Below are 12,635 nucleotides of genomic sequence, written 5' to 3' on the forward strand. Positions count from 1 at the left end.
TGGACATGTACTACCTAAAAATGACATAGCTCTAGCACAGGGCTCATGGCTAGGCTGGAAAGGCATTTTCTCAAAACTTTTGATGCAATGTACTTATCCTCTGCTTACTTAAACACTGTAGCCAACACCTGAAATACCACAAGCAGGATGTTAAAAACTAATTTAAATTTTCCTCTTTTATTTTAAGATGAAACTAGAAAAATAGTTTTTAATTATATTGTATATTTCAGTGCATCACAAGGTTTGAGAAACAGGGTTCAAGCTCCTTGCTGGAGAATTTGTTCTTATGAGTACTCCTTCCAGCATGCCATTGGGTTGATGGATATTACACTTCCAGATCTGACTAAGGATTTCCTAGAGAAGGAAATTAAGGCATAGAGAAGTTCCCCTTGGACACTACAGTAAAAAACAGGTTCAAAGACAAGGCCAGAGCACAAGAGTCTCCAGCTCCCCTCTGTGGCATGCATCACATGAACCTGTTGGCACTTAATGTCAAGAAACTCCTTTCCAAGAGTAATTCTTTCCTTATGCTACATAAATAATAGTAGCAATCCCCACATTAGTTCATGTTACAAGCCATGCTTCATACTCCAACTGAAATGAAGGCTTTGTTCTTGTTAGCCTCCTCTTGGAATTGATGTCTGCACCTAACAGCTTCAGGAGAGCTTTTATGATGTATCTTTTCAAGAGGAATCCTTTCAGGAAGCTCTCAAGGTTTGCTATTTCTTTAAACACTGAATTAGCCTCTTTAGCTGAGCCACAGGTTTATTTCTACCTCTGAGCTTGAGTGCTGTTTCCCATTCCCAAGGATTCACAGCTGCTTGCACGCCTGCTGATTAAAAAAAAACAAAACAAAAACACTTTCAACTTCCACATTTATTTATTTCAGTTATAATTTTCATCCTTGGTTCTTCTGTGCTGAGTAGCTACATCTGTTGCTGATGTCTTATGGGGGAAAAGGGGAATTCAAGCAAGCCACACAACCTGACTGTGACACTGACAGTGGGTAAGTTCAGAGATGGAATCTGCAGGGGTAGGAACCCTTACTTCCCAACATTCAGTTATGCAGAGACACCTGAGAATCCTTTGCACAGGCTCCAAAACTCAGTGGCTCCCTGTGATGCCTTTCCTCCCTTAAAACTGTGAGTGCCTGCAGGTTAGGGACAAACCTGCTCTGCATGGCTGAGTGGTGCAGTGAGTTTGTGTAACAGCAAAGGAGCCTTTGTTCAGTTATGCCCACATTTTCCATGCCTGCAGCCCCCTGGTCCAGAAGTATGGCTTCTGTTCATTCTAAGGTTTTGTTCTTTACTCTCCAGTTCTTAGTTGTAGTCATGCCAAACTCCCAGGCACATATTGCGTATAAAAGTTAAGAGGAATATACCAGAGCCATCCATCCAAACACACAAAGCCATGCAGGAACTTCTGCAGGGCAGTGAAATCTGTGGTATACAGAAGCTTTTGCATCATAAATGGTGGCTTTTTCTGCATTTGATTTTGTAATGTCTTCTTAAAGAACAGAACTCCAGATCTATTCATTGCATTGGGCAATTTTTCTTAGCTCTACAAAGAAGAAGTGGCAACACATGCTATTTAAGAATCCCATCTAGGAAGTTCAGGATTTGCTGGCAAGGTTTGCTGGCTGTTAGCTCTGTTGCTGCTGTACTCCAGGATTATCAACATCTCCTTTTATCTATGTTTCCTAAAAATGCCTTATTCATTTCTAGTTCAGTAGGAAGAGGGTAAAGCAGAGCAAGCACCTAAGCTAGGGACAGCTCTGCTCCCAGCAAAGGTTTGTGTGCTACCTTTTCTCACTGTTTCCCTTGCACCACTTGCCCAAATCACAGAGCAACTTGTATGTACTTTGAGGCCATTCATTTACTGACTAGCTGCTATTCTCCATTTACAGCTGAGCTCTCTGAGGCCCCAGAGGGAAGCACTTTCCTCAGCCTTCCCAAGTAGATAGACAGTACCAGGGATAGAGCCCACCTTGGAGCTACTGCTCACCATTAAGCCCTGGACAAAGCAGTCAAGCACCAAAACCACTCAGGACGGTTCAGGATATTCCTCAGGCCCAAGCAAGGCCAAGGAGAAGCAGCATGCTGAGCCCAGCAGTCCAAGAAGGTCCTAGCTGGGGTCAAATGCCTGGTCTGCTCACCCTCAGCTCCTGGTGCATGCAAAACCAAGAACAACACAGCTAATAACTAATTACAATGAGAGGAAGGGGAAATTGGTGCAGTGAATGCTAGCAGAATTCATAAAGCCAAATGCCAGTAAAGCACAGAATGGGTACAAAACAATAGCCTAGTTCCTGGCTGCCTGCTGTGTGCAAGCTAAGCCAAAGCCATAATAATATCTCCAGAAAGTCTTTGCAGCGACAAGTATTCCCTATTAAAAGATAAAACTGCAATAGTTTATTCTATTTAATTAGTATCTCATTTGTGCTCTGATGCAGCTTTTTGCAGTCTGCTTTGTGGTTGGCTTCTCTGCAAGCTTTCTCTCATTCCTCAGCATGCACTTCTCCCTGGCACACCACTCTTTGGGTCCCTAACTGATTTCTGGATCCATCTGGATCATGCTTTCCTGTTTCAGGAACCTGTAGATATTACATTGAGAAAGAAGGAGGAGAGATGTGAGCACTGATGGGCCATCTCCCATCAAACTGAATTTAATCTCAAGGAATTACTCTCTAATTTACATTGCAGGCATATTGATAGGCAGTAGAGATGGTGACAGGTACAAGCAGATAGGGTTAAAAGTGTGTATGGACTAATGTGTAGCTGTGCTATGTCAGGAGAGACCCAGAGAAGGAGTGGTACCTCTGAGACACATTTCCTTCCACCTGTACTGGCGTAGCTCCAGCTGAGAACAGAGAGCTTCACTCCCCAGCCCTGGGCAGCATGCACATGCTGCTCCACCTGTTCCTCCCCCCCTGGCAGCTGCTCTGGCTGTTCCCTGCAGGTCCAGCTGCACTCCCCTCCATCAGTTACCAACAGGAAGTTCCTGTCCTCCCCTCTTTTCCCTTCCCAGTGTGCCTGTAAGACAAAGCCCTGGGTGCTAAGGCAGGCTCCTGTCCCTCACACACACAGAGAGGTGTATGTGTGAGCCACTGTGTCTATATAGCACATGAGAAAGAAGAGGGCACAAGAAGTAAAAGGACAAAACTACCTTTAAAAGAGGATGGAATACCTTTTAGAGCCATCTAGCCCGTGTTTCTGTGTGTCATATCGGGGACTAAGATTTGAGTCTCACATGGGGTGGTTCAGCCCCCACGTGAGTCAGCCCTGCAGTTTTTGTAGTAGGAAGAAGCATTAAGCAGGCAGTTGAAAGCAGACCACTGTCAGCAGTGTGACCCTATCACTAACAAACCTTTTGGTTTCCTTTCCTTGCAGTTTGAGCCACTGCAATTTCAGCAAGGACCAGAAGAAAATGGGAAGATTTGTCTCCATAGCCCAGGATGCCTGGGGAGTTTTTGTATCTGAAAGGAAGTCCGGCTGGAAGTATCTGATGCAGCTTTTTGCAGTCTGCTGTGTAGTTGGCTTCTTTGCAAGCTTTCTCTTGTTCCTTGGCATGCACTTCTCCCTGGAACACCACTCTCTGGGGCCCTTACTGGTTTCTGGATCCATCTGGATCTTGCTTTCCATTGCACTCTCCTGTTTCAGGCAGCTGCGCTGTTTCAGTGCCCTGTTCCTTCTTTCCTGTGGCCTGCAAAGCGGCAGGAATGCTCTCATCACTGCTGGCACAGGTGTGGTGGTGGCTGGCAACATCCAAAACATCTTTCACAACCTAAAGGTGCTGGCAGACAGCATAACCTGTCATTTGGAGTACGAGCAATTTGCCTTGATAAAGTATTATGTAGAGGTAGTAAAATGGATTTACAAGGCAGCCAGGCTTCCCCCTGAGCTCTCTGTGCTCCTCAGGGATGAGTTCACACCATCATACTCCATTGCAGATGATGCATTAAAACAAGAGCTGAACAACACTAAACAAGAAATCCAGAAAGTTGTGAACCAGGTGTCTTTTATGCTGACTCTCCTGCCCTGGATAGGCCAGAAAATACTGCCTGTGGTTGGGATTTTCCTAGCTTCTTTTGGGACTGGCCTCTTTATCAAAAAGTTTGTGGGCCCTTACACTGCCAAATTTATGAATATTTACATCACAAAACAGTTCATTGCATTTGATGAGCACCAAAAGCAACAGCAAAGACCCTGTCTCCTGCCACTTAACAGAAAGGAAAGAAAAAATTATGTGACAGTCCCATCTTTCTGCCTCACAAGGAAGGACAGGAAAAACATGCAGTACTTTTTTCTCCCTGTAATTGTTAATCTTTGCATCTGGCTTCTGTTTGCTGCAGTAGATCGCTTGTTTTATTGGTTAATTATTTCTGTGAATAAACATCTCCAAGAAGTTCCAGATCTGGAGATTCGATTTGTCTTCTTTCAGCAAGTAAGTACTTACCAGTACTGCACATTTCTCACTGTAGTATTGGAAAGCTTCCCTTCACCTTCAGCAGCTGCAGGAGCAGACTGACAGCCTTTGGTTCTTTGATGGTATTGCCATGCATGCCAAAAAGGGATGTTGCTTTTATATCTGTGTATCTTAAATGGAGCCAGACTAGAGCAGAGCAGATTTAGATTGGATATCAGGAAGAAGTTCTTCACTATGAGGGTGGTGGAACACTGGAACAGGTTGCCCAGGGGGGTGGTTGAGGCTCCTTCCCTGGAGATATTCAAGGTGAGGTGGGATGAGGCCCTGGGCAACCTGATCTAGTTGGGGATGTCCCTGCTGACTGTGGGGAGGTCAGACTGAATGAGCTTTGGAGGTCCCTTCCAGCCTGGATCTTTCTATGATTTCTGGTCCTTTGCTGGAAGAAATATTAAGAGAGGCAGGAAGCAGTACTCTAATCAGCTCTTTTGCACCCCTTTTCTTGTGCAGAAGAATCAGAATGGATTTCTCTTTGGCATGAGGGAGCACATTGCAAAGACTGATCCTTTCAAGATCTCTTTGTTCAAGCACAACTGCATCCCTCAGCCAGTACTCACTGCTTCCACAACGTGGATCCAGCTCGGAGTAATCATCTTCTTCTTAATCATTTTTGGGTTATTCTCTGGCCTGCTGACCCAGCTGAAGATACTCATCTCAGCTTCATTTTATCCTGACACTGAGATGGAACGGATACACTACTTGCATGCAAAATTACTGCGGAAGAGAGCAAAGCTGCAAGAGAAGCCTGGCAGGAAGGTGTTGGCTAGAAGGGTAAGCCATCAGCTCTAGGGGGCAGAACAACCTCCCTCTGCCAGTGTGGTAGCCAGACACAGGAAATACTTAAAGGTTTGCTAACTTCAATTGTGTGCTCTTAGGCTGCCCTCAGTGCTCTCCTTCCTCAACCAAATTTCCTACTGGTGAGATTTTGCTCTGTTCTTTAACACACATGAATCAAACATGATATAGGTACACTTGCACAACTGTGCTGGCACAAAAAACGCTCCTGAGAGCTCTCCAGAGAAGAAACTTAGTTTGCATGAACCTCAATACCTCTGGGTTTCTTTAGCTTGGAGAAGAGGAGACTGAGGGATGACCTCATTCATATTTATAAATATGCCAGAAGGAGCTGGAGCAGGGGAGGTTCCACATGAATATAAGGAAAAACTTTTTTACTGTGAGGCTGATAGAGACCTAAACCAGGCTGCCCAGAGAGGCTGCAGAGTCTCCTCCTGTGGAGACATTCAAAACCCACCTGGATGTGTTCCTGGGAGACACACTCTAGGTGACCCTACTCTGGCAGGGGGGTTGGACTGGATGTTCTTTCAAGATCCCTTCCAAGCCCTAACGTTCTGTGTGATTCTGTGTGAATACCAAGAGTATTCCTGCAATCTAGGCAGCAAATATCAGGCATTAGTGAGCAGCCTCTTAATGTTGAGGAAGATGTTCAGCTGTTGCTTAGCAAAATGGATATTTCTGCTTGAAAACACAGTGGGGATGCAATTGCAAATACCATTAGGAAACAGAATGCTTTGCTTGCTGAAACATTCAGCCTGTATATATACACTGGTGGCAATAACAAACACACCTGCATATATTCATGCAAATCCAGAGCAATAGCTGCAGACACAGCAAGTCTGGTCATTTTTGCTGGTTTGGGTTTGGTTTTGGTTTGTTTTTTTTCATAGCCTTCAATACTGTCTATACTACTTGGATTGGATGTGGCACTTAGTGCCATGGTCTGGTCATGGTGTTAGGTCATAGGCTGGACTTGATAATCTCAGAGGTCTTTTCCAGCCTCAGTAACTCTGTGATGCTGTGATACAGGATGTTAGTGTCTGGATGATCTCTAGCTCAGTAATGCTATGATCATAGCATCATATTTCTCTCTTTTCAGGTCTGCTTTTGGTTTCCAATACTCAAGGCAAGAGAGGCAGTGAGGAAGAAAGGAAGGAGTGTGGCAATGGACAACATGGTATGAAAGAGACCAAGTGAATCTTTGGAATAAGGCTGAGCTGCTTTAGCTCCACGGAGAGCTGTGTTTTGCAGCCATCATTTTTTCTCTGGAATGTCAATTTTAAAATGCAACAAGCAGGATCAAAAGTGAATTATCAGTATTTTGGAAAAATGTGGAAAAGAAGCCATGGGTGAGAGTATGCTTTCCACCAGAGAGCTCTGGATTGCATTCAGACTTATTTTTCAACTTGAGGTCTGTTGCTTCAGAAATCCATGGAAGGTCCATCCTTCTGTGTGACAGCAATCAAAGAGCTTGGAGTTTTTAGAACCACAGCTAAAATTTATTTGGCTTCTGGGCTGGCCAAGCACCTAAGTAGAGAGCTTATTTCTAGACCTTTCTACCTATTTCTCAGCCTTCAACTGTTTCCAAGCCTTCAATCTGTTTTTTTCCTACCTTTTTTTTTTTTCTTCCCCCATCTCTTTATCTCTCTTCCCACCTCTGTCATTCAAATTCTTCTTTCTTCTTGATTTTTTCCTACTCCAATAGATCATGCTTCCCCATACATAAAAGCATGGGTTTTTTGTTTTGTTTTGTTTTTCCTTTTTGTTGAGCACAGTTGAAATTAAATATTTATTAATTTATTAGCTTAATGGAAATTTTTTTACCAGCTGTAACTTTACTAGTCCATTGTCTCTAATTGCCCTTCTCAGGTTTGCCAGAAATGCATTTAGTAGTCTAAACAAGTGTCTGAGGAGAAATCTGGATGTGGATTTTGACTCATTCATCCCTTTACTTCCCCCAGCCCACAGCAGAGCTCAGCTTCCTTTTTTTTCAGTGTCCTTCACCAGTGCAGAAGCTGTTTCATTTACTGGAAAAAAAATAAAAAAATTCCCCAATTGGATCAAATCTGGTTTGTAAAATTAATGAAAGTTTGACCTGATTGTCTTGTGAAGCTAATTCAGAGAGACATGCTGGTGCTCCTGAGCCTCCTGAAGCAGGACACAAGTGAGGATGTTTCTTTTCAGCAACCTGCTTATGGAGCCCTCCTTCCCACTCCCTACCTCCAAACCTGGCTCACTTCATAGCTAAGCTGCAGCATTTGTTCTCTCGGTGCTGGTTTTGTTGCAGCACTGTGTGTGGGTAGCTGGGTGTGCAGAGGCAGAGCATGTTGGATTTGCAGCTGCTTTCACCCTGAGCCCTGCCCTGTCAGTGCTGACTCACTGTGTTTTCATTGCCAGGTAAATAGTGCAGAAATGTTTGCCATTAAGGAAGGAGGGCAAAGCTTTTCCCCTGGTTCTCTGGAAAGCAAGGATCAAAGGCTCACTCTCTGGTGCTACTGAAATAAAGCCTGAATATGGGGCTGTTATTGTCAGCTTTCTGGTCACAAAGTATGTGAACATGCTTCATGGGTGCAGCTGTACCTGAAGTAACTTCCTTCTCATTTGATTCCTGATGCAGAATGCCAGCCCTGCCCTCCAGTGGCCCAGTAAAGCCACAGGCAGGGGTAGCTGCTTGCACCACAGCTCTCTCCTCTTCAAAGGTTGTGAAATGACAGTCAGCAGACAACTGAGCAGGAAACACATACAGCTACAAATTTCCTGGCAAATGATGGGGAGGAAAGGAACGTTATGCCAGGATCAGATCTCACAAATTCCCTCTCTGCTCCTGCCCCTGGAATCCATGTTACCAGGTAGAAGGTAATACTAAAGATTCCAAGTTTCTGGCTGGTTGGGAAGAGTGATAAAAGTAGAGTTAACAGGGTTTTTTTCCTTATTTTAATAATGTGCTTGAATCTTGCACCTGCCATAAAAGAGAGGGAGGAAATCAGCAAAATCCCAATGAGAAGTGCTAGGCAAGTGTGTCAGTGTGAGCTGAAATTCCCCCCCACCAACAAGTAACCAGGCTAGCCCAGTCTGGAAGCAAATGAAGGCTGTATTTACAAGCAGAGTCTAAAATCTATGATGAAATGCAATGAATATGTACAAATATACAAAATTCACAACATTCACAAATATATACAATCAACAGAAAAAGCACAATCGATCTCCCTTTGCTTCCCCCCAAGGGGACCCTCCCAAAGGGGCCTCTCTCTCCCAGGAGCTTCCCCCCCAGACCCCCCTGGACAGAGAAGCAGAGTTAGTTAAGCAGAAAGTTGTTAACTTAGCTGCCAAGGTCAGTGTGTTATCTTCAGCCAGAAGAGAAGAAGAAAACAGCAGCCAGACAGCCCAGCAACTGCCCCCACTGCCGAACGCAGAATGTGCAGAGTGCCTACTTTGTTTTGGGTAATAGTTCTTAAACATTTCTATCTATCCAATGGAAGTGTTTAGAACAATCGTTATTTTGCTTTCTTACACCCAATAGTGATTTATTTACACTCTTTCACTTTCTCTGTTTTGAACTTTGCAAGGAAAAAATAAAAAGACAGCTTCAAACCATCACAGCAAGGAAAGGATGTTCTGTGTTTCAGCCTTGACAAAAGAGGTGCTCAGCTCCTCTGTGCTGAGATGAATTGCTTCAGAGGGTTTTAATGCAGCAATGCCACCTCTCAAAGCAATCAGAGATAGTCTGCTCTAGCTGAGTGACCAACGGGCTGAAGGAACTCCACACAAAGTTTTCTCAGTAGGCACTGGAGAAGCCTGAGGACTGTGGCTATATGTGGTAGGAGTCAAACATCAGGGAAAGGAATTGTCTTACTTCCCTATGAAAAACTCAAGGAAGCTGTGTGGGCTGCAGAAATCACCTCTAAACCTGCTTTCCAATCTAATGTGTGGTGTCTGCTGTCTTTGCATGAGAGTTCTAGCACAGTCCCAGCAACAACTTTCTGAGAATGTATAGAGTAAGTGATAAATTCAGAAGTCTTGTAAGGGTCTAGAGAATGAGGCAAGACTGAGAGACCACTCGACCACTCAGCACCCCCTCCAGTATGCCAGTACTATACCCCTGTGCAGAATGGCACTGGCTAAAATGGCAGCAGGAGATGTGGAAGAGCAGGCACTGGAGCAGGAAGCAGTGGTGGAGCTGGAGGTGGAAGTGTCATGGAGCTTCAAGGACCTGGGCAGGGCTGGAGGCACTTCTGCTCCTGCACAGTTTCTCAAGGGCTATGACTTAGCAGCTTGTGGCTTGAGGCAGGACTCAGGTACTAGGGCCAGCATGTGCCATGGTAAAACAAACACTCATCAATATCACAGATCTGACAAACTCAACAACTTGCTGCACTCCAGGATGTAAAACCACAGCAGATCCTTTGGTGTAAATCCCAGCTGACAACATGCAGGTAGGGTTTTCTCATGACATCTGCACAAGAGTTAATAGTTGGAGTTAAAGAGCAGGTATTAAGAACAAAATCCAAAGGGTACTCCCTGTGAGGAGAGTAATGCACGGTATAGTGCATTACTATGAATCAGGCCCAGCCAACATGGATTTAGGAAGGGCAGGTCCTGCCTCACCAACCTGATCTCCTTCTATGATCAGGTGACCCGCCTGGTGGACGTGGGAAAGGCTGTGGATGTAGTCTACCTGGACTTCAGCAAGGCCTTTGACACTGTCCCCCACAGCAAACTCCTGGCCAAGCTGTCAGCCTGTGGCTTGGACAGCAGCACTCTGCACTGGGTTAGGAACTGGCTGGAGGGCAGAGCCCAGAGAGTGGTGGTGAATGGTGCCACATCCAGCTGGCAGCCTGTCACTAGTGGTGTCCCCCAGGGATCAGTGCTGGGCCCCATCCTGTTCAATATCTTTATTGACGATCTGGATGAGGGGATTGAGTCCATCATCAGTAAATTTGCAGATGACACCAAGCTGGGAGCAGGTGTTGATCTGTTAGAAGGTAGAAGGGCTCTGCAGAGGGACCTTGACAGGCTGGACAGATGGGCAGAGTCCAACAGGATGGCATTCAACAAGTCCAAGTGCCAGGTGCTGCACTTTGGCCACAACAACCCCATGCAGAGCTACAGGCTGGGGTCAGAGTGGCTGGAGAGCAGCCAGGTGGAAAGGGACCTGGGGGTACTGCTTGACAGCAGCTGAACATGAGCCAGCAGTGTGCCCAGGTGGCCAAGAGAGCCAATGGCATCCTGGCCTGCATCAGGCATAGTTTGGCCAGCAGGAGCAGGGAGGTCATTGTACCCCTGTACACAGCACTGGTTAGGCCACACCTTGAGTACTGTGTCCAGTTCTGGGCCCCTCAGTTTAGGAAAGATGTTGAATTGCTGGAGCATGTCCAGAGAAGGGCAACGAGGCTGGGGAGAGGCCTTGAGCACAAGCCCTATGAGGAGAGGCTGAGGGAGCTGGGGGTGTTTAGCCTGGAGAAGAGGAGGCTCAGGGGAGACCTCATTGCTGTCTACAACTACCTGAAGGGAGGTTGTAGCCAGGAGGGGGTTGGTCTCTTCTCCCAGGCAACCAGCACCAGAACAAGAGGACACAGTCTCAAGCTGCGCCAGGGGAGGTTTAGGCTGGAGGTGAGGAGAAAGTTCTTCACAGAGAGAGTGGTTGGCCATTGGAATGTGCTGCCCAGGGAGGTGGTGGAGTCACCATCCCTGGAGGTGTTCAAGAGGGGATTGGACGTGGCACTTGGTGCCATGGTTTAGATAGTCATGAGGTTTAGGGTGACAGGTTGGACTCGATGATCTTTGAGGTCTCTTCCAGCCTTCTTGATTCTATGATTCTATTCTATGATTCTATAGAGCAGCAAATAACATAGAGATCATTTGCTAATTGCATGGGGAGAAGCTTCCTCATTTCTAATCTGGTAAAAACCTGCAGCAACTCTAAAAAAATGATAGAGTTTCCCCAGCTTCCAGAGCTCAGTTCACAAAATGGGTGTTTGTATAATTCATCAAGCTACTTGCTGGTAGCATGTTGTGAAAACACTTGGGTTTAGAAAAATCACTGACTTTATTCCTTTGGGCTTTCAGGATGTGCAGTCTTCCGTGTCACTGCCATCTCAGTAGGTGTCCTACGAAGCCCAAGAACATTTGGAAGTCCCAGGAATGTCCAGAGTACCCAAAGGACTGAGAGTATGTCTGTAGACACCTGCACCAGCACTAGTCACACTGTGTTCTGTGTTCTCTTTGGAGTCATTGCAAGAGAACTGCTCATCTCACCCCAAAGGGGACCAACCCTGGGCTGGCTCATTCATCCCATTCTAGATCTTGATGCAGAGATGTTCCAGGTGTAGCTATCTGTTAATTATGAAAGGAGACCAGACAACAAACTCAGATGTAGTTCCTACAGAAGCCTACATTGAACAGTGAGCCCTGCTCGCTTGTAATAGTCCCTGTAAGAATGATGGATGCCTGGTTCTGCTGTTCTGCCAGCCCAAAGGCAACCTGAGAAATAGGGACCTTTGCTAGCAATTCCTGAACATCCCCATGGTTATCCTCCACCAGCTGACAAATCACATTCGCCTTTGCTATGTAGACACACATGAACTACTGACCTAGCAGCAGTTTGCTTCTCATGCAAGAACCTACAAAGCTGCTGCCATATTGTTGTTCTAGCTACTATTTATTATTATTATTATTATTACTCCATTTTCTAAAAAGCATTTTCCACTCCTTATAGCAAAATTCCTTTTAAAGAGCAATTGCAATGACAACTTTCATGCAGGAAGCCCAGTGTAATGTTTATTGGTTACTGCTGTTTCCTCTTGGCTCTCGAGAAGCTGATTGTGGATTGATTGTTGGACCCAGAGTGCACTGCCTTGGTGGGGACAGCAGGGTCATTTTCATTTGCTCTTATCTGCAGAGAAGAAAAAGACAATAGGATATAATCTTTCTAAAGAAAATCTCTGCTTTGCAATTTGTCACTCAGAGAGGTAATAACGGAGAAAGAGTGCTGGGAGCTAGAAAGAAAGATTATTGCTCTCTCCCTCTATTGCAGCTTTAACCTTTGGTCCTCTCTATTACAAAAGCTTTCTCCTTTACAGCAGAGGAAAACAAATAGGATGCTGCACTTTTTGTTGCTGCTACCTGAATGAGGTTCACTGTGAGGTAGCTCTAAAGGAATGATCCAATGCAATGTAGAGAAGCTAACTTCACCCTTCCACCATTGCAGGTATGCAGGTGTGTTCCTGTCCTTGTATGAGTTAGCACTAAGAACAGACCCATTTTATGTGAGGTGCAACCTTGGGTTTTACATCCAGCATCTGGGAGGGCTTATTTCAGACAAGTCTGCCACGAGCTAGGTGGCCTGCCACACTTCTGTT

The 12,635-nt window shown here is 45.4% G+C and overlaps 1 protein-coding gene across 1 annotated transcript; it reads left to right on the forward strand.

The window, feature by feature from the left end:
• Window positions 1-3,426: 3,426 nt before the first annotated feature.
• Window positions 3,427-6,460, forward strand: DCSTAMP (dendrocyte expressed seven transmembrane protein). The gene is made up of 3 exons (XM_054385610.1): window positions 3,427-4,443; window positions 4,933-5,253; window positions 6,377-6,460. The coding sequence occupies exons 1-3, from the start codon at window positions 3,427-3,429 to the stop codon at window positions 6,458-6,460; spliced, it is 1,422 nt and encodes a 473-aa protein (XP_054241585.1).
• Window positions 6,461-12,635: the final 6,175 nt, after the last annotated feature.

Source organism: Indicator indicator, chromosome 12 (genome assembly GCF_027791375.1).
Source record: "Indicator indicator isolate 239-I01 chromosome 12, UM_Iind_1.1, whole genome shotgun sequence".
Classification (NCBI taxonomy): domain Eukaryota; kingdom Metazoa; phylum Chordata; class Aves; order Piciformes; family Indicatoridae; genus Indicator; species Indicator indicator.

Coding starts and splice junctions, on each gene's coding strand:
- DCSTAMP (XM_054385610.1), top strand. CDS start 3,427: ATGGGAAGATTTGTCTCCATAGCCCAGGATGCCTGGGGAGTTTTTGTA. Junction 4,444..4,932: donor GATTTGTCTTCTTTCAGCAA/GTAAGTACTTAC, acceptor TTTCTTGTGCAG/AAGAATCAGAATGGATTTCT. Junction 5,254..6,376: donor GGAAGGTGTTGGCTAGAAGG/GTAAGCCATCAG, acceptor CTCTCTTTTCAG/GTCTGCTTTTGGTTTCCAAT.